This window comes from Mustelus asterias, chromosome 2, assembly GCF_964213995.1.
Source record: "Mustelus asterias chromosome 2, sMusAst1.hap1.1, whole genome shotgun sequence".
NCBI lineage: Eukaryota > Metazoa > Chordata > Chondrichthyes > Carcharhiniformes > Triakidae > Mustelus > Mustelus asterias.
This window is the reverse complement of record NC_135802.1, coordinates 154,254,407-154,275,739: the sequence shown is the minus strand read 5'-3', so window position 1 is coordinate 154,275,739 and position 21,333 is coordinate 154,254,407. Positions and strand designations below refer to the sequence as shown.

The window sequence follows — 21,333 nt, the reverse complement described above, 5'->3', positions numbered from 1 at the left end:
ACCTCCTGGTGAAGGTATCCCTAAGTAGCAGCAATCATCATTAAATTTCAATTTGAGGGAGAGAAGAGTGGGTCCAAGACTAGTATTTTAAATGTAAATAAGAATAATGAGGGCATAAGAGCAGAGCTGGCTAAAGTGAACAGGTAAATTAATTTAATGGGATAAGTTAGCAGAGATGCCATGGCAGACATTTAAAGGGATACTTGCCGAAATTGAAGCCAGTGAGGCAGCAGTGCTAACCCTGTGCCACTGTGCTGCCCAGGTGGCCTTCCATTGTGGGGTATCACCCCGCCCTCAGGTGCCCAAAATATTTGCACCCAGATGCTTTCCGCACATGTCACAGACAGCTCTATTGCGGGGACTTCTCTGTTGACTTGTTTCCGAAGCATTTCCTGTCGACTTCCATTTAGCAGTTCCTGTTAAATGTGACAAGGGAACCTTCAGGAGTCAGTATGTGAATTCAGGTCTCGCCTAATCCCTCCAATTTTATTTTCATACCACAGACTCCAGGCCAGGTGTATGTGGTTCGTGATATCACAAGTTCCAACAAGGATAACTAATTAGAACAGCAGGAATTAACAGGGATCTATAATTAACATTAGTGATCAGCGTGCTGATATATTCGCACAGTTTTCTGTTATTTCACAAACCTTAACCTCTTTATTTTAAACAAGTCAACACTTCCTTTTAAGAGCTGAAACATGTTTGCTAATATTGCAAACTAGGGTGTCTCTGAGGAATCATATTTAAGTGCATTTGGAATAAGAACAGGAGCACTATTCTATCCAACCAGCCCATACGCTAAAGTATGGCGACAGGCGTGGGTAAGATGCTATGTCGAGAGTCGGTGCAGACTCGATGGGCTGAATGGCCTCCTTCTGCACGGTAGGGATTCTATGATTCTAAGTATAATAAATATCCATTTCTAAAACAATTCAGGACTTGGGTAAGCAAGGTTCTACTTGAACACCCACAAAGATACAGCTTTTAAACCCTTTGCTACAAGTGAGGTCTCACCTGCAGTGGGAGGCTTGCAGGGATAATCTAATAGTTTTCTATCTATCATCATCATAGAATCCCTACAGTGCAGAAGGAGACCATTCGGCCCATCAAGTCTCCATCGACTCTCTGACAAAGCGTCCCACTCAGGCTCTATCCCCATAACCCCATGTATTTGCCTCACTAATCCTCTCTAAACCTACAAACCTTGGGGCACTAAAGGGCAATTTAGATGGCCAATCCACCTAACCAGCACGGTGGCACAGCGGTTAGCACTGCTGCCTCACAGCGCCAGGGACCTGGGTTCGATTCCTGGCTTGGGTCACTGTAAGGAGTTTGCACGTTCGTGTCTGCGTGTGTTCCCTCCCACAGTCTGAAAGACGTGCTAGTTAGGTGCACTGGCTATGCTAAATTGCCACTTAGTGTCAGAGGGACGAGCAAGGGTAAATGCATGAGGTTATGGGTATAGGGGCCGAATGGGATTGCGGTCGGTGCAGACTCGATGGGCCGAATGGCTTCCTTCTGCACTGCAGGGATTCTATGAACTTAACTTTGAACTTCTCCTTCCTGATATTTAGGTGAGACTTTGCCAGACCCACAGCTCAAATATCTTTCCACCAATGGAGTTTTCTGAACTGAACTCCGCTTCAACCACATCCTCGCTCATGTCTGATCCTGATTCAATATCGGTAACTCGCTTTTATACTCAACACCACCAAATATAAAACACCCACACATTCACCTTCCTAGCTGGGCTTCAATCTTTACAAACCTATTCAACTTCCTTTAACTCTTCACAACACCTGGTTAAAGTCCAACAGGTTTATTTGGAATCACGAGTTTTTGGAACGCTCCTTCCTACATCAGGAGCAGCGCTCCAAAAGCTTGTGCTGCCTAATAAACCTGTTGGATTTTAACCTGATGTTGTGATACTTCTTACTATGCCCACCCCAGACCAACACCGGCATCTCCACTTCATGTTCTTTTTTCCCCTAAAATGTACTATGTCCCCGCCTTTTGCATCAGTCAGCACCTGTGACCCAGTCTACGTGTTTCTCCAATCTCAGTGCCATTTCCTTCATTTTGGCATGTTCAGCTCTCAAGCGCAAAATATGGCCAAATCATTTATATAAAGTAGAAAACTGAAGAGATGCCAATATTCTCACCCATTATTCCTGACTCTGCGTTCTATCCACCTGCCGTCTCTCCCTAACTGCAACACTAGATTCTGCACCCTCTCCATTCCTTCTCCCCTATGTACTTTGAGTACGGTATGTTTTCTCTGTAACAGCATGCAAGAAACAATACTTTTCACTCTATCCTAATACATGTGACAATAATAAATCAATCAATCAAGAGTTAAGCAGCGTGCAGACAAATGTGGAAATTTGGTTGTTAGGTTTATATAGTTACAGTTGCAGGTGTGGACAAGTCACCCAATGGATGACCCTCTGGGTTCCTGCCTAACCAAAGGAACTTGCTATAAGCCAGCTTCTGTAAGCCTTGTGTGGACTTCAGGGCTGAATGTGGAGCTGCTCCATATCACGTAGTCTTCTCTTACAACCGCACACACACAAGTTTCTACTGTCTCCGGGTCTTGATTTTTGTTTCAAGAAATGTAGGAAATGCAGGCAGTTTGCAGAAGGCATTTGATAAGGTGCTGCACAAAAGGTTAATACACAAGATAAGATCCTTCTGGGTTGCGGGTAATATATTAGCTTGGATAGAGGTTGGCTAACCAACAAGGCAGAGTTGGTACAAATGGGTCTTTTCCTGGTCAGCAAGATGCAACTAGTGAGGTGCCATAATGTTCTGTCCTCAGGCCCCAACTATTTACAATCTATATTAATGACTTGGATGTTAGATTGGCCATGCTAAATTGCCCCTTAGTGTCAGGGGGATTAGCTAGGGTAAATAGAGATTATGGGGCTAGGGCCTGGGTGGGTTTGTGGTCAGTGCAGACATGATGGGCCGAATGGCCTCCTTCTGCACTGTAGGGATTCTATGCAGGGGTAGAAAGCACTATAGCCAAATTTGCAGATGACACTAAAATAGGTGGGATACTAAGTTGCACTGGGGAAATAAAACATTTACAAATGGATATGGACAGGTTAGATCAATGGGCCAAAATGTGGCAGATGAGATTTAATGTGGATAAGTGTGAAGTTATCCATTTTAGTCAGAGGGATAAAAAGACAACTTATCGAAATGAAGAGAAACTTCAGAATGCTTTGGTGCAGAGGGATCTGGGTATCCTCTTGCATGAATCACAAAGTTAGTGTGCAGGTACAGCAGGTAATAAGGCAGGCAAATGGAATTTTGGCATTCATTGCTAATGGAATAGAATATAAAAATGGGGAAGAGTTGTTGCAATTGTACAGGGCATTAGCGAGACCGCATCTGGAGTACTGCGCACAATTTTACTTGAGGAAGGACATAAATGTTTTAGAGGCGGTTTGGAGAAGGTTCACTAGATTGAGTCCAGGGATAAAGGACTTGCCTTTATGAAGAGGGATGGAGCAGTTTAGGCCCATACTCCCTGGAGTTTAGAAGAATGAAAGGAGATCTAGTTGAGGTATACAAGATGCTGAAGGGGATTGACAGGGTAGATGTAGAGCGGGTGATTCCCCTGGTTGGACATTCGAGAATGAGGGGCCATAGTTTTAGGCTAAGGGGTGGCAGAAATGAGGAGGAATTCACTAAAGGGGTTTTGAATCTGTGGCATTCTCTACCCCAGAGTGCAGAGGACGCCAGGACACTAAACAAACTTGAGAAGGAGGTAAGAGTTTAATTAGTAGCAGGATGAAGGGTTATGGGGAGTGGGCAGGAGAGTGGAGATGAGGCCAAGATGAGAGCAGCAATGATTGCATTGAATGGTGGAGCAGGCTCAAGAGGCTAATCCTCCTGCTCCGAGTTCTTATGGTCAGAGCACACATCTTTGCTTGGAGTACAGAGTTAACCTATATTTCAGCCTTCTAACACCTCACTTAGTGTTGGGGAGCACACAGACTTGGAAAGTCTCTGCTTTGTTCTACAGTCCATGCTGAGTTAATCCATTTTAGCCAGCGTGGCAGTGGGATGCTATCTCAGTGACTAGGGACGGCACGGTGGCTAGGGCGGCATAGTGGTTAGCACTGCTGCCTCACAGCGCCAGGGACCCGGGTTCGATTCCTGACTTGGGTTACTGTCTGTGTGGAGTCTGCATGTTCTCCCCGTGTCTGCGTGGGTTTCCTCCCACAGTCCAAAAATGTGCAGGTTAGGTGAATTGGCCATGCTAAATTGCCCCTTTTAGTGTACCTGAGCAGGTGCTGGAGTGTGGCAACTAGGGGATTTTCACAGTAACTTCATTGCATTGTTAACTAACCAGCACTCGCGCGCTAAATAGAAAGTGCAAACATGAGGACAAATAAAGTGGGTCGCTGATCACAAAATAGGCTGGAATCACCAAACCTTCGATCCCCCCCCATTTATAAAATACACAACAGGGAAAAGGCAGCAACTTTTATAACATTTTATTAAACAAGTCAGCATAACGTCTTTTAAAAAAAAAAGTTTAAAAATAGATAATGACAATTAGAACTTGTCTGGATGAGTAACCATTTCTTGTTTGATTCGGTTTTCCACCTGCAGTGATAAGCTGGCGTTACTGCTAGGCAGGTTGTAACTGATGAAAACCTGTTTCCCCGTCTTCTTCGCTGGGTGGGAGATGTAAAGGAACAAATGAGAGTGAAGTCAAAACATGTTGTGGAACAGGAGTTTTCCGTACATTTCAATTGCTTGATATTTGGCCCTTCCCCTCCAATCCACTCACCATCCTGACCTGGAAATATATCGCCGTTCCTTCACAGTCGCTGGATCAAAATCTTGGAATACCCTAATGGCATTGTGGGTCAACCCACAGCACAGGGACTGCAGCGATTCAAGAAGGCAGCTCACCACCACCTTCTCAAGGGCAACTAGGGATGGGCAATAAATGCTGGCCAGCGAATGAATAAAATTACATGTAATTTGCTCCTTTTCCTGAAACAATCTTTTAATTTTATTCATTCAGGGGATGTGGGCTTGCTGGGCCAGCATTTATTGCCCATCTCTAATTACCCTTGAACTGAGAGTACTTCAGAGGGCACTTTAAGCATCACTGTGGCTCTGGAGTCACATGTAGGTCAGACCAGGTAAGGATGGCAGACATTAGGAACCAGAAGGGTTTTTAACAACGATCGACAGCAGTTTCATGGTCATCGTTAGACTTTTATAATTCCAGATTTTTATTGAATTCAAAATTCACCATCTGCTGTGGTGGGATTTGAATCCGTGTCCCCAAGTATTACCCTGGGTCTCTGGATTACTGGCCCAGTGACAATACCACTACACCACCGCCTCCCCTTGATAATGACATACAATGCATTGTGGGTGGCACAGTGGTTAGTACTGCTGCCTCACAGTGCCAGGGATGATGTGGAGATGCCGGCGTTGGACTGGGGTAAACACAGTAAGAGTTTTAACAACACCAGGTTAAAGTCCAACAGGTTTATTTGGTTTTATTTGAGATCTCCAACAGGTTTTATTTGAGATATCCACTCCATCTGATGAAGGAGCAGCGCTCCGAAAGCTAATGGCATTTGCTACCAAATAAACCTGTGGACTTTAACCTGGTGTTGTTAAAACTCTTTCAGTGCCAGGGACTCGGGTTCGATTCTGGTCTTGGGTGACTGTATGTGCAGACACGTTCACCCTGTGTCTGTGTTGCTTTCCTCTGGGTCTCCGGTTTCGTCCCACACTCCAAAGATGGGCGAGTTAGGGTAATTTAGCATGGCCAATCAACCTTAGTGTTAGGGGAACTAGCAGGGAAAATACGTGGGATTACATGCAACATCCTGGTGAACTTTCTTAGGGGATAGGGCCTGGGTGGGATTGTTGGTACATGCTTGATAGGCCAAAGGGCCTCCTTCTATGAGTAATACATTGTGCCTGATTTTTATAGGGCGGCACGGTAGCACAGTGGTTAGCACTGCTGCTTCACAGCTCCAGGGTCCCGGGTTCGATTCCTGGCTCGGGTCACTGTCTGTGTGGAGTTTGCACATTCTCCTCGTGTCTGCGTGGGTTTCCTCCGGGTGCTCCGGTTTCCTCCCACAGTCCAAAGATGTGCGGGTTAGGTTGATTGGCCAGGTTAAAAAAATTGCCCCTTAGAGTCCTGGGATGCGTAGGTTAGAGGGATTAGCGGGTAAATTATGTGGGGGTAGGGCCTGGGTGGGATTGTGGTCGGTGCAGACTCGATGGGCCGAATGGCCTCCTTCTGCACTGTAGTGATTCTATGATTTAAATGTAAACAGTGCAAACACCCCGCCTGCTTCCAGTAATATAATCAACAGATATTCTCTGCTCTTTCCACAATATTACTTGTGTGTAAAAGCCATCCTTTAATTTGCAGATTTATTGCTTAATTTGCATCTCCATCAACTTCATTGTGCTATAGTTGAATACAAGAGTTGGGAAATCATGTTGCAGCTATATGAAACCTTCATTAGGCCACATTTGGAGTATTGTGTGCAGTTCTGGTCGCCACACTACCAGAAGGACGTGGACGCTTTGGAGAGAGTGCAAAGAAGTTTCACCAGGATGTTGCCTGGTTTCGAGGGTGTTGGCTATGAGGAGAGGTTGAATAAACTAGGATTATTTTCACTGGAAAGATGGAGGCCGAGGGAGACCTGATAGAGGTCTACAAAATTATGAGGGGCGGAGACAAGGTGGATAGTCAGAGGCTTTTTCCCAGCGTGGAAGTGTCAATGAGAAGGGGGCACAGATTCTAAGTGAAATCATAGAAACCCTACAGTACAGAAAGAGGCCATTCGGCCCATCGAGTCTGCACCGACCACAATCCCTCATAGAAACCCTACAGTACAGAAAGAGGCCATTCGGCCCATCGAGTCTGCACCGACCACAATCCCACCCAGGCCCTACCCCCATATCCCTACACATTTACCCACTAATCCCTCTAACGTATGCATCTCAGGACACTAAGGGACAATTTTAGCATGGCCAATCAACCTAACCCACACATCTTTGGACTGTGGGAGGAAACCGGAGCACCCGGAGGAAACCCACGCAGACACGAGGAGAATGTGCAAACTCCACACAGACAGTGACCCAATCCGGGAATCGAACCCAGGTCTCTGGAGCTGTGAAGCAGCAGTGCTAACCACTGTGCCGCCCCTTGAGAAGGGGAAAGTTTAAGGGAGACGTGCGGGAGGAAGTTTTTCAGAGTGGTGGGTGCCTGGAACGTGCTGCCAGAGGAGGTGGTGGAAGCAGGCACATTAGCAACATTTAAGTGGCATCTGGATGGGTCCATGAATAGGGAGGGAATAGAGGGATACGGACTGAGTAAAGGCAGAAGGCTTTTTTTAGTTTAGTTAGGGCATCATGATCGGCACGGGCTTGGAGGGCCAAAGGGCCTGTTCCTGTGCTGTATTTTCCTTTGTTCCTTGGCACAACACCAGAAAAAGAGCAGCATGGTGGCACAGTGGTTAGCACTGCTGCCTCACAGCACCAGGGACCCGAGTTCGATTAACCTGTGGATGACTGTCTGTGCGGAGTCTGCACGTTCTCCCTGTGTCAGTGCGGGTTTCCTTCGGGTGTTCCAGTTTCCTCCCACAGTCCAAAGATGTGCAGGTTGGGTGGATTTGCTATGTAAATTGCCCCTTAGTGTCCCAAGATGTGTTGGTTAAGGGGATTAGCAGAATAAATGCATGGGATTATGGGGATAGCCACAGTAAGAAGTTTAACAACACCAGGTTAAAGTCCAACAGGTTTATTTGGTAGCAAAAGCCACACAAGCTTTCGGAGCTGCAAGCCCCTTCTTCAGGTGAGTGGGAATTCTGTTCACAAACAGAGCATATAAAGACACAAGCTCAATTTACATGAATAATGGTTGGAATGCGAATACTTACAACTAATCAAGTCTTTAAGAAACAAAACAACGTGAGTGGAGAGAGCATCAAGACAGGCTAAAAAGATGTGTATTGTCTCCAAACAAGCAGATGTCCCGAGGCATGGTACATTGGGGAAACTATGCAGATGCTGCGACAACGGATGAATGAACATCGCTCGACAATCACCAGGCAAGACTGTTCTCTTCCTGTTGGGGAGCACTTCAGCGGTCACGAGCATTCGGCCTCTGATATTCGGGTAAGCGTTCTCCAAGGCGGCCTTCGCGACACACGACGGCGCAGAGTCGCTGAGCAGAAACTGATCGCCAAGTTCCGCACACACGAGGACGGCCTCAACCGGGATATTGGGTTCATGTCACACTATTTGTAACCCCCACAGTTGCCTGAACCTGCAGAGTTTCACTGGCTGTCTTGTCTGGAGACAATACACATCTTTTTAGCCTGTCTTGATGCTCTCCCCACTCACGTTGTTTTGTTTCTTAAAGACTTGATTAGTTGTAAGTATTCGCATTCCATTATTCATGTAAATTGAGTTTGTGTCTTTATATGCTCTGTTTGTGAACAGAATTCCCACTCACCTGAAGAAGGGGCTTGGAGCTCCGAAAGCTTGTGTGGCTTTTGCTACCAAATAAACCTGTTGGACTTTAACCTGGTGTTGTTAAACTTCTTACTGTGTTTACCCCAGTCCAACGCCGGCATCTCCACATCATTATGGGGATAGGGCAGGGGATAGGCCTGGGTGTGATACTCTGTCGGAGAGTCAGTGCAGACTTGATGGGCTGAATGGCCTCCTTCTGCACTAGGGATTCTATGAGTCATTGCACAGTTTTGAGCAAGAATAGGAGAGAATCAGTAAACTTTAGCTGCAACATTGTGGAGATAATAGGGAAGACCAAGATGAAAGAGGAATTCCATCTCCTCAGTAACTAAAGGAAACACAGAACATTCTTTGACAGTATTGCCAAAATAGAGAGGGATAAGAAAGCACCAAGAGAGACAGAGGTTAGGAACCAGAGGCATGAAGTGGCTATCTTTTAAATGTCAAACTTAATTCGATCGTGGCCAGGGGTATTACAAAGGAAAGCTTTAGATTGTAACGTGTTTCCTGTCTCAACCCAGTGGACAGGAGGATTCTTTTTAACTAGACAACAAAACCTAAAGCTTTCAACAGTAAATCTAACATCCATTCATTCTGCCAAAGGTTTTATTTTTTGTAGAGTGGGTGCTGAGACAGTTGTGGCAGAACTGGAATGATGATCTCATGACAGGAACCAAGTTTAAAAGATTTAAAACAAACTGCAAACATTCATCTTTGCATTAAGAAACTATCTTACCTAGTCTTTGTGCTACAGAGTTGGGTGTGGTGTCAGAGGCATCTCCAAGGATTAATGTAGACACTGGCATGGAGTCCTGTAAATCAGTAGCAGATTATATTCAACTCAAATATTACTGGGGCTCCATCGTAATTTCCTATTACATAAAATAAATCTGATCACACATTTAGATATTGCACCTTAAAATTTCACATCTTAAAATAGCCACATAACTGTTCTTGGAAACACTTTCTAAGGAGACTAAGGATATTTGGCATGTCCACTACGACTCTCACCAACTTCCACAGATGCACCATAGAAAGCATTTTTTCCGCTGGTATCACAGCTTGGTATGGCTCCTGCTCTGTCCAAGACCGCAATAAACTACAAAGGGTCATGAACATAGTCCAATCCATCACCCAAACCAGCCTCCCATCCATTGACTCTGTCTACACTTTCTACTGCCTCGGCAAAGCAGCCAGCATAATCAAGGACACCACGCACCCCGGACATCCTCTCTTCCACCAGGAAAAAGATATCAAAGTCTGAGGTGAAGTACCAACTGACTCAAGAACAGCTTCTTCCCTGCTGCTGTCAGACTTTTGAATGGGCCTACCTCGCATTAAGTTGATCTTTCCCTGCACCCTGGCTGTGACTGTAACACTACATTCTGCACCCTCTCGTTTCCTTCTCTATGAATGGTATGTTTTGTCTGTATAGCGCGCAAGAAACAATACTTTTCACTGTATGCATGTGACAATAATAAATCAAATGGGATTGGGTGTAGCCGGCTAGGACAGCATCTTGTGTTCACCCCTAATTGCCCCTGAGAAGGTGCTGGTGAGGTGCCCTCTTGATTCACAGCAGTCCATGTGGCGTAGGTACACCCATGCTGCTTTGCTCTCACCCACAATGCTTTGTTCTGCACTGTGTGGCTTGCTAGACCATTTCAGAGGGCAATTAATTGTTGTGGGCTGCAGTCAGCTGTAGGGTAAAGACTGGGTAAAGACGGCAGAACCAAATGGATTTTTACGACACTCCGGTAGTTTAATTATCAATATTAACACAACTTTTTTCAAAATTTATTCATGGGATGTGTGCGTCGCTGGCTGGGCCAGCATTTATTGCCCATCCCTGAGGAGTAATTAAGAGTCAACCACATTGCTGTAAATCTAGAGTCACATGTAGGCCAGACCCGGTAAGGACGGCAGATTTCCTTCCCTGAAGGACATTAGGTGAACCAGATGGGTTTTTACAACAATTGACAATGGTTTCATGGTCATCAGTAGACTTTAATTCCAGATTTTTTATTGAATTTAAATTTCACTATCTGCCGTGGTGGGATTCAAACTCGGGAACCCAGAGCATTGCCCTGGGTATCTGGATTACTAGTCCAGCAGCAATACCACTGCGCCATTGCCTCCCCTAGCATTTTATTCTAGATTAATTAATTGAATTTAAATTCCCCCTGCAGCCATAGTGGGACTTGAACTCGTGTCTCCAGAGCATTTGTCCGGGCCCCTGGTGCAGAAACATTACCGCTACGCTCCAATCCCCCTTACGCTCCAATCCCCCTTACGCTCCAATCCCCCTTACGCTCCAATCCCCCTTACGCTCCAATCCCCCTTACGCTCCTGTGCTTTATTCTGGCTTTCACTAATGTTTGATTTTCCGCTTCCATCAAAATCATTGCATTGCAAGTAATGACCGATTTACACCAATTGCAGGTGCAGCACATCAGGGTGAGCTGGAAGTGGCTGCAGCTCTAAGTGGCACACAGCACTGACACAGCAATATATACAGTAATGAGACCAGTCACCTGTAAATGTAACACAGCAGAAATGCCCAATGTTCAGCCGACAGGTACAGATTTACCGCAGGTGAATGACAAATTTACTGTTGGGAAACGGACGGGATATTGTTGGATCAGGCTGTGCTAAATTCCTGTTTTCCCCAAGGAAAATGACGATGTGTCAACGGAAAATTAAGTTTCAGTTTATTTATTAGTGTCACAAGTTGGCGTACGTTAACACTGCAATGAAGTTACTGTGAAAATCCCCCAGTCAAAACAACAAAGAACAATACAGCACAGGAACAGGCCCTTCGGCCCTCCAAGCCCGTGCCGCTCCCTGGTCCAAACTAGACCATTCTTTTGTATCCCTCCATTCCCACTCCGTTCATATGGCTATCTAGATAAGTCTTAAACGTTCCCAGTGTGTCCGCCTCCACCACCTTGCCTGGCAGCGCATTCCAGGCCCCCACCACCCTCTGTGTAAAATATGTCCTTCTGATATCTGTGTTAAACCTCCCCCGCTTCACCTTGAACCTATGACCCCTCGTGAACGTCACCACCGACCTGGGGAAAAGCTTCCCACCATTCACCCTATCTATGCCTTTCATAATTTTATACATCTCTATTAAGTCTCCCCTCATCCTCCGTCTTTCCAGGGAGAACAAACCCAGTTTACCCAATCTCTCCTCATAACTAAGCCCCTCCATATCAGGCAACATCCTGGTAAACCTCCTCTGTACTCTCTCCAAAGCCTCCACGTCTTTCTGGTAGTGTGGCGACCAGAACTGGACGCAGTATTCCAAATGCGGCCGAACCAACGTTCTATACATCTGCAACATCAGACCCCAACTTTTATACTCTATGCCCCGTCCTATAAAGGCAAGCATGCCATATGCCTTCTTCACCACCTTCTCCACCTGTGACGTCACCTTCAAGGATCTGTGGACTTGCACACCCAGGTCCCTCCGCATATCTACACCCTTTATGGTTCTGCCATTTATCGTATAGCTCCTCCCTACATTATTTCTACCAAAATGCATCACTTCGCATTTATCAGGATTGAATTCCATCTGCCATTTCTTTGTCCAAATTTCCAGCCTATCTATATCCTTCTGTAGCTTCTGACAATGCTCCTCACTATCTGCAAGTCCTGCCAATTTTGTGTCGTCCGCAAACTTACTGATCACCCCAGTTACACCTTCTTCCAGATCGTTTATATAAATCACAAACAGCAGAGGTCCCAATACAGAGCCCTGCGGAACACCACTAGTCACAGGCCTCCAGCCGGAAAAAGACCCTTCCACTACCACCCTCTGTCTTCTGTGACCAAGCCAGTTCTCCACCCATCTAGCCACCTCCCCCTTTATCCCATGAGATCCAACCTTTTTCACCAGCCTACCATGAGGGACTTTGTCAAATGCTTTACTAAAGTCCATATAGACGACATCCACGGTCCTTCCCTCGTCAACCATTCTGGCCACACTCCGGCGCCTACTTGGGTACACTGAGGGGGAATTTAGCACAGCCAATGCGAATAACCGGCACGTCTTTCAGACTGAGAGGGGAAACCGGAGCACCCAGAGGAAACCCACGCAGACACGGGGAGAACATGCAGATTCTGCACAGACAGCGACCCAAGTCGGGAATCGAACCCGGGTCCCTGGCACTGTGAGGCAGCAGTGCTAACCACGGTGCCACCTTGCCACGCTTATTTAATTGCCCTTATTTAAGTTTGAAATACTAGTCTTAAGCCCAATTTTCTCTCCCTTAAACTGATTGTTAAATTGAATTAAATTATGATCGCTGCTACCTCGGGACCATGAGGTCACTCATTTTGTCACACAATACCAGATCCAGTATAGCCTGCTCCCTGGTTGGCTCTAAAACATGCGGTTCTAAGAAATTATCCTGAACAGATTCAATGACATTTCCTAACTCTCTCCATTTTCTGTTCTTCATACATTTGTGCCGACTACAATACTGAAGAATCTTGGGGCAACACCGCACGGTGCTGGGCTGAATCCCTTGGCTTTTGGAGATAAGTGATAAGTTTGATCATTCAGACCGGCTGCAGACACACCACTCCTGGCCCAAACTCACTGCGACAATCATTAACCAACTAATGTTCCTCCAGGAAAATAAACCTTTGGAGTCAGCACTCCCAAGAAATAGCTGAGTGGATTCTTCAAATTGTTTTGCATTTGATCCGTGAATCTAACCCAAGGGAGGTTTCCTCACTCACTCACTACAGTGAAGTGTGCTGACTCAATCATTCCAGCACATCTTTAGCATGGACCTGTCACACATATCACATGAGAAAATATACATTACCTTCCGCATTACTCTCTCTCTCGGCCAACAGCATTCGTACCATTACCCAGCTAGGGTCAGGTAACACAACGCAGGCTAAGGATTAAACTGGAGGCCGACATGCTCTAAGAATCAACACCATAAAACGATTTACCCACTGAGCTATTAGGGAAGGGTGCCGATTATATTATGACAATATCCTAAGTCAACCCCATAAAACCATCAGGATTTTGAACAGATCGATGTTTGACAAGGCACGAAGGAAAATCAACATTAAGGAAACTCAATGTCTCCCCCAGCAGGCTATCATTACCATGTAGAACAAAACTGAAATTTAGTGATGAATCAACTTTCCATTTGTAACCTCAAACGCCAGTGAGCAGAATGGAAAGAATCATTTTCTTAAAAGAAACAGCTTTTACAGACGGATGATTTGAACAACAAAAACCAAAACTCCTCAGACTAATTCTCCCCTCTTTTCTCTCTGTCACAAAAGATGTTGTCCTCTCACTTTGAACCTTTCAACCCAACATGGTGAGAAGTTCAGTTTGAAACCCCAGAGTTATATTTTACATAGAAAGTAGGAGTGGGAGGCGATGGCCTAGTGGTATTATCGCTAGACTATTAACCCAGAAATTCAGCTAATGTTCTGGGGATCCGGGTTCGAATCCCGCCACGACAGATGGTGGAATTAGAAATCAATAAAAAATCTGGAATGAAGAATCTACTGACGACCATGAAACCATTGTCGATTGTCGGAAAAACCCATCTGGTTCACTAATGTCCCTTTAGAGAAGGAAATCTGCCATCCTTACCTGGTCTGGCCTACATGTGACCATGATGTGGAGATGCCGGCATTGGACTGGGGTAAGCACAGTTAGAAGTCTCACAACACCAGGCTAAAGTCCAACAGGTTTATTTGGCAGCACAAGCTTTCGGAGCGCTGCTCCTTCATCAGGTGAGTGAAGAGCCGTGTTCACAAACAGGGCATATACAGACACAAACTCAATTTACAAGATAATGGTTGGAATGCGAGTCTACAGGTAATCAAGTCTTAAAGGTACAGACAATGTGAGTGGAGAGAGGGCCAAGCACAAGTTAAAGAGGTGTGTGTTGTCTCCAGCCAGGACAGTTAGTGAGATTTTGCAAGCCCAGGCAAGCTATGGGGGTTACGGATAGTGTGACATGAACCCAAGATCCCAGTTCAGGCCGTCCTCATGTGTGCGGAACTTGGCTATCAGTTTCTGCTCAGCGATTCTGTGCTGTGTGTCGTGAAGGCCGCCTTGGAGAACGCTTACCCAAAGATCAGAAGCTGAATGCCCATGACTGCTGAAGTGTTCCCCGACTGGAAGGGAACACTCCTGCCTGGTGATTGTCGAGCAGTGCCCATTCATCCATTGTCGTAGTGTCTGCATGGTCTCCCCAATGTACCATGCCTCGGGACATCCTTTCCTGCAGCGTATCAGGTAGACAATGTTGGCCGACTCACAAGAGTATGTACCGTGTACCTGGTGGATGGTGTTCTCACGTGAGATGATGGCATCCGTGTTGATGATCCGGCACGTCTTGCAGAGGTTGCTGTGGCAGGGTTGTGTGGTGTCATGGTTACTGTTCTCCTGACCTCTTTTTAGGGCAAACCAAATAAACAAACTCAGATTAAGTCAGGACAAAGCAAAAGGGGCAGCTCCCCAAAAGGAGGGGGGAACAGCCTGTGGTGAACCATTGTTGGTTCCCACCAGGTAGTGCTGAGCCAGGTTCTGGCCAGTACTATAAGTCTGTATATATGTTACTGTTGGGGTTAGGGTTGGGCTGTTCTACATGTTACTGTTGGGGTTAGGGTTGGGCTGTTCTACCTGTATTATAGTTCTTATACCTCCCAGAATGATTCTGCTGTGCAGCTGCTGTGCTGCCTGTTTTCAGGCTCTGAACATTACTTGGCAGATCTACTGGGGGCAAACTGTAATTTGCCTTTTATGAATTCGTATTTTCCCTTAAATGAAGTGTTCTGGAATAGATCCCAAATATAAATTGAACAGAGTGGAACCAAACCGGGAGAGAATAAAGGCTGGCAGACAAAGCACTTTAGAAGTAAATGTCGAAAGATGCGTGGGAGTTTTGAATGAAGCTGAGGGCTGTCTTTCATGGAAAGAATCATCGTGCAGAAAGAGGCCATTCGACCCATCAGAACTCCTGGGAGAGGTATAAAGGTCACTGCTCTGTCTGGGACCCTTTAGTCTGGGATCGTGTATTATATATGGTAGCTCTATTGTTGTAGTCAATAAAAGCCTTTATTTCCCCGAGTACCTCTAGCCTCGTGAGTTATATCGTGCATCACAGCCTGAACAAAAATCAAAGCACAAAGGAAACTTAAAAACATCAAATTAAAATGTGATTGTCAGGGTCAATAACACACCCCAACCCCTGCGGTGCCCAATGGGCGCGGAAGGCGTCAACCGTGCCCGTGGACACCGCATGCTCCCTCTCCAGGGACACCTGGCCGCGAACGTAGCCGCGGAAATTTTTATTGAATTCAAATTGGTTCATCTGCTGTGGCAGGATTTCAACCCTGGTCCCCAGATCTTTGCTCCAGTTCCCTGGATTTATTGGTCCAGCGACAATACCATTACACCATTACCTCCCCCTGCTGGGTAGTTTGCTGCCTTCAACATGTCATCGATGAAGACGAACATCTCACCAAGGCCATCCCCACACCCCCTCTTCTTGCCTTCAAACAACCACGCAACCTCATACAGACCATTGGCCGCAGCAAACTACCCAGCCTTCAGGAGAACAGTGACCACGACACCACACAACCCTGCCACAGCAACCTCTGCAAGACGTACCGGATCATCGACATGGATGCCATCATCTCACGTGAGAGCACCATCCACTAAGTACACGGTTCCTACTCTTGCAACTCGGCCAACGTTGTCTACCTGATACGCTGCAGGAAAGGATGTCCTGAGGCATGGTACATTGGGGAGACCATGCAGACGCTACGACAATGGATGAATGGACACCGCTTGACAATCATCAGGCAGGAGTGTTCCCTTCCTGTGGGGGAGCACTTCAGCAGTCACGGGCATTCAGCCTCTGATCTTCGGATAAGCGTTCTCCAAGGCAGCCTTCACGACACACGACATCGCAGAGTCGCTGAGCAGAAACTGACAGCCAAGTTCCGCACATATGAGGACGGCCTAAACCGGGATCTTGGGTTTCATGTCACGCTATCTGTAACCCCCACGACTTGCCTGGGTTTGCAAAATCTCACTAACTGTCCTGGCTGGAGACAATACACATCTCTTTAACCTGTGCTTAACCCTCTCTCCACTCACATTGTCTGTACCTTGAAGACTTGATTACCTGTAGACTCGCATTTCAACCATTATCTTGTAAATTGAGTTTGTGTCTTTATATGCTCTGTTTATGAACACAAGTCCTCATTCACGTGATGAAAGAGCAGTGCTCCGAAAGCTTGTGCTGACAAATAAACCTGTCGGACTTTAACCTGGTGTTGTGAGACTTCTTACTACATGTGACTCCAGAGCCACAGAAATGTGGCTGACTCTGAACTGCACTCTGAAATGGCCTAGCAAGCCACTCAGTTCAAGGGCAATTAGGGATGGGCAATAAATGCTGGCCCAGCCAATGACGCCTATGTCCCACAAATGAATAAAACAAACAGGAGTTGACCCTTTGAGCCTGACCCACCATTCATTATGATCATGGCTGATCATCCAACTCAATAGCCTGATCCCACTTTCCCCTCATATCCTATCGCCCCAAGAGTTATATCAACTCCTTCTCAAAATCATATGTTTTGGCCTCAACTACTTTCTGTGGTAGTGAATTCCACATGCCCACCACGCTCTGGATGAAGAAAAGTCTCCTCATCTCAGTTCCAAAAGGTTTACCCCATATCATAAGACCATAAGACATAGGAGCAGAATTAGGCCACTCGGCCCATCGAGTCTGCTCCGCCATTCAATTATGGCTGATATTTTTCTCATCCCCATTCTCCTGCCATTTTCCCATAACCCCCGATCCCCTTATTAATCAAGAACCTATCTATTTCCGTCTTAGCGACACTCAATAACCTGGCCTCCACAACCTTCTGCGGCAAAAAGTTCCACAGATTCACCACTCGCTGGCTGAAGAAATTCCTCCTTATCTCTGTTTTAAAGGTTCGTCCCTTTAGCCTGAGGTTGTGCCCTCTGGTTCTAGTTTTTCATATTAGTGAAAACTTCCTCTCCACGTCTACTCTATCCAGACCTCGTAGTATCCTGTAAGTTTCAATAAGATCCCCCCCTCATCCTTCTAAACTTCCAAGTACAGATCCAGAGTCCTCAACCGTTCCTCATACAACAAGCTCTTCATTCCAGGGATCATTCTTATATCTTTAGACTATGACACGTGAGCCCTGGTTCTGGACTCTCTCATCATCAGGAACATCCTTCCTGCATCTACTCTGTCTAATCCTGTTAGAATTTTTATAGGTTTCTATGAGATCTCCCTTCATCCTTTCTCTAGCTATGACCTAGCTATGACTATAACACTACATTCTACACTCTCTCCTTTCCTTCTCTATGAACAGTATGCTTTGTCTGTATGTGCGCAAGAAACAATACTTTTCACTGTATGTTAATACATGTGACAATAACAAATCAAATCAAATCAAATCTTTCTGAACTCCAGTGAATGCAATCCTAAATGACTCAATCTCTCCTCGTATGTCAGTCCCGCCATCTCAGGAATCAGTCTGGTAAACCTTTGCTGCACTCCCTGTATAACAAGAACATCCTTCCTCAGATAAGGAGATCAAAACTGCACACAATATTCCAGGCGTGGCCTCACCAAGGCCCTGTATAATTGCAGCAAGACATCCTTGTTCCTGTATTCAATAAAAAAAAATCAATCATTACTAATGGCCAACTTTCAGTTTCAAATTCCACCAGCTGCCATGGTGGGATTTGAACCCTTGTCCCCAGAGCATTAGCCTGGATTACTAGATCAATTACATTACCACTGTGCCGCCATCCTCTCCCTGATAACTACACAGATTAGACAATGTAATGTCAAATTTCACATTATTTGCAATGTTCACCCAATTTTTGCAACTGAATGATTCTTGCATTTATAATTCACTCTCAATCCAATTCCTTGTAATAACCTAGTGAATAACACTCAATAAAATTATAGTAAATAACAGCACAATAGGTGATCCTTCAGCAATGATAGCTCCATACCATCATCCACCCCCACAAAAAGCAGGAGCCATTAACTGCACAGTAAGCATTATAAAACATAATGGCTACTAGTTTATCCTTGAGCTATTCAGACAGTTGCAAAGCGCCTGAGCTACACTCAGATTGCTGTGCCGTCTGAGTCCTTGGATGAAATGGTTGCTGGGCAACCATCCATGAATAAGTCATTTTCCAATTGTATTCGGGGGGGGGGGGGGGTTTACAAAGAACAAAGAAAAGTACAGCAGAGGAACAGGCCTTTCGGCCCTCCAAGCCTGATCATGATGCCTGCCTAAACTAAAACCGTATGCATTTATCCTTCCATTCCCATCCTATTCACATATTCGTCGAATTGCCCCTTAAATGCCGCTATCGTACCTGCTCCCACCACCTCCCCGAGCAGCGCGTTCCAGACATTCACCACCCTCTGTGTAAAACACTTGCCTCGCACATCTCCTCTAAACTTTTCCCCATGCACCTTAAACCTATGTCCCCTCGAACTTGACTTTTCTACCCTAGGAAAGAGTATCTGACTATCCACTCTGTCCATGCCACTCATAATCTTGTAAACCTCTATCAGGTCACCCCTCAACCTCCGTGGTTGCAATGAGAACAAACCGAGTTTATCCAACCTCTCCTCATAGCAAGTATCCTCCAGACCAGGCAACATCCGGGTAAACCTGGTTTTGATTTTAAGAATTTCCTCTGATGAGTTTTAAAATATTTTATCCTCATTTCCAAACTCCTGTGGCATTCACTGTCTACCCCCCATCCTTCTCTCTTAACTTCCTGCAACCCTTCAGTGATTTATGCTCCTCCAATTCCTGCCTCTTCCATGTTCCCAGAATTTCATATCATCCCCCACCTCACCCTTGACAACCATCCCTTCACGGCTGCCAGGGCCCTAAGCTAGGAAGTGATTATGGGACAGAACGAGGCCATTCAGCCTTGGAATGCTGGAAGAATTCAGGAAGAGGCTCTGGAATCCCCTCTACATCTCTCCACTTCCCTCTCCTGCTTTAAGACACTCCTTAAAATGTCTTCGTCCACTAGTGCTAAGACCCCCTTGCCTGGCGATCAAGGTACCCAATTGTGTTTTGGGGGTGCTGCCAGGGAAGCATCTTGGTTTGTTTCGCTGATTGAAGGCGCTATATGAATGCAACTCGTTGATGCAGGGGAAAGAGCTTCTTAACATTTGTAGTGTTTGTCCAAATCGGATCACCCCTCCCCAGGGGACATGTTCCTTTAAGTTAACTTGTTAGCACTGCTGCTTCACAGCGCCAGGGACCTGGGTTCAATTCTTGGCTTGGGTCACTGTCTGTGCGGAGTCTGCACATTCTCCCAGTGTCTATGTGGGTTTCCTCTGGGTGCTCCGGTTTCCTCCCACAGTCCAAAGATGTGCTGGTTAGGTGCATTGTCTATGCTAAATTCTCCCAATGTGCCTGAACAGGCACCCGAGAGTGGCGATTAGGGGATTTTCACAGTAACTTCATTGCAGCATTAATGTAAGCCTACTTGTGACACTAATAAAAAAAACTCTCTTCCCCCCCCTTTCATTAGATATACAGGAGCAGAATTAGGCCATTCGGCCCATCGATTCCACTCCGCCATTCGATCATGGCTGATATGCTCCTCATCCCCATTTTCCTGCCCTCTCCCCAGAACCCTTCAACCCATTACCAATTCAAAATCTGTCGAACTCCTCAAATTTACTCACTGTCCTGGCATCCTCCGCACTTTGGGGTAGTGAATTCCACAGACTCACAACCCTTTGGGAGAAGTAGTTTCTCCTCAACTCTGTTTTAAGTTTGCTACCCCTTATCCTAAAGCTATGACCTCTCGTCCTAGAATGCCCCAAAAAGAGGAAGCATCCGCTCCACGTCTACTTTATCCACACATCTTATCATCTTGTATACCTCAATCTGATCTCCCCTTCCACTCAGCAGAGCTCAATTACTGAGAGTTTAATTCTGACCACTTGGGGGAGTGAGTTAGTTCCAAGACCCACAACAACCTCCGTGAAAAATCCTCATGGCTGCTGACATTAATCTCCTGGCAGATAAATCCAATTTGAGCATCAACCTTTTTTGGTTTTATTTGGGTTTGGGGAAGAGAATGGGGAGGAATCAGGAGATGGGCTACTCACAAATTTGCTGCACATGGCCACAGCAAGGTTAGAGAGAGTCGGGGTGCTGCCAACCCACAGGAAGAAACTGCCCTGCATCCGCAGGAGGTGGAAATGCACCGTCTGCTCCCCCAACTTCTCGCTGAAGTTGTGGATAGCCAGGGTCGGGACAGCAGCCCCTGCCTCTCCCGCAGACATCCTTCTCCCTCAGCTCTCCCGCACCGCTTGTAATATCAAAGGCACCGCTTGTAATATCAGAGGCACCGCTTCCTGATCCGCCTCTCCCGCTTGCTGACTCACTCACAAAAAGAAACCCTCCTCGTTTATTCTCTGCTTTTTAAAAAAAAATAAAGAACAAATCACTGTTACAGCCAGAGGGCGGTGCAGCCTGCAAGCCCGAGCGCACAGATAAATTAGGTCACTGCATCTTCCAGAGCAGCAGACAGAAATAGATGCACAATGAAATGTAACACCTTCTCACCCAGTCACTCACTGATGTGTGTGTCTGCCTCCATTCATTTCAATGGAGTTTGGGAGTAAATCGAGAAAAATGCATAAAATAATCCACTCTTAATGCATTCGAATTTTTTAAAATGTACCAAACAGT

The 21,333-nt window shown here is 46.0% G+C and overlaps 1 protein-coding gene across 1 annotated transcript; it reads right to left on the bottom strand.

Annotated features, from left to right (window-relative positions):
* Positions 1-4,495: 4,495 nt before the first annotated feature.
* On the bottom strand, positions 4,496-21,049 carry psmg4 (proteasome (prosome, macropain) assembly chaperone 4). Its single transcript, XM_078199021.1, has 3 exons — positions 20,748-21,049; positions 9,278-9,353; positions 4,496-4,694 (listed from the first exon to the last, which is right to left on the bottom strand). Exons 1-3 carry the CDS (start codon positions 20,922-20,924, stop codon positions 4,573-4,575), a joined length of 375 nt encoding a protein of 124 aa, XP_078055147.1. The 5' UTR covers positions 20,925-21,049; the 3' UTR covers positions 4,496-4,572.
* Between the last annotated feature and the right edge of the window lie 284 nt (positions 21,050-21,333).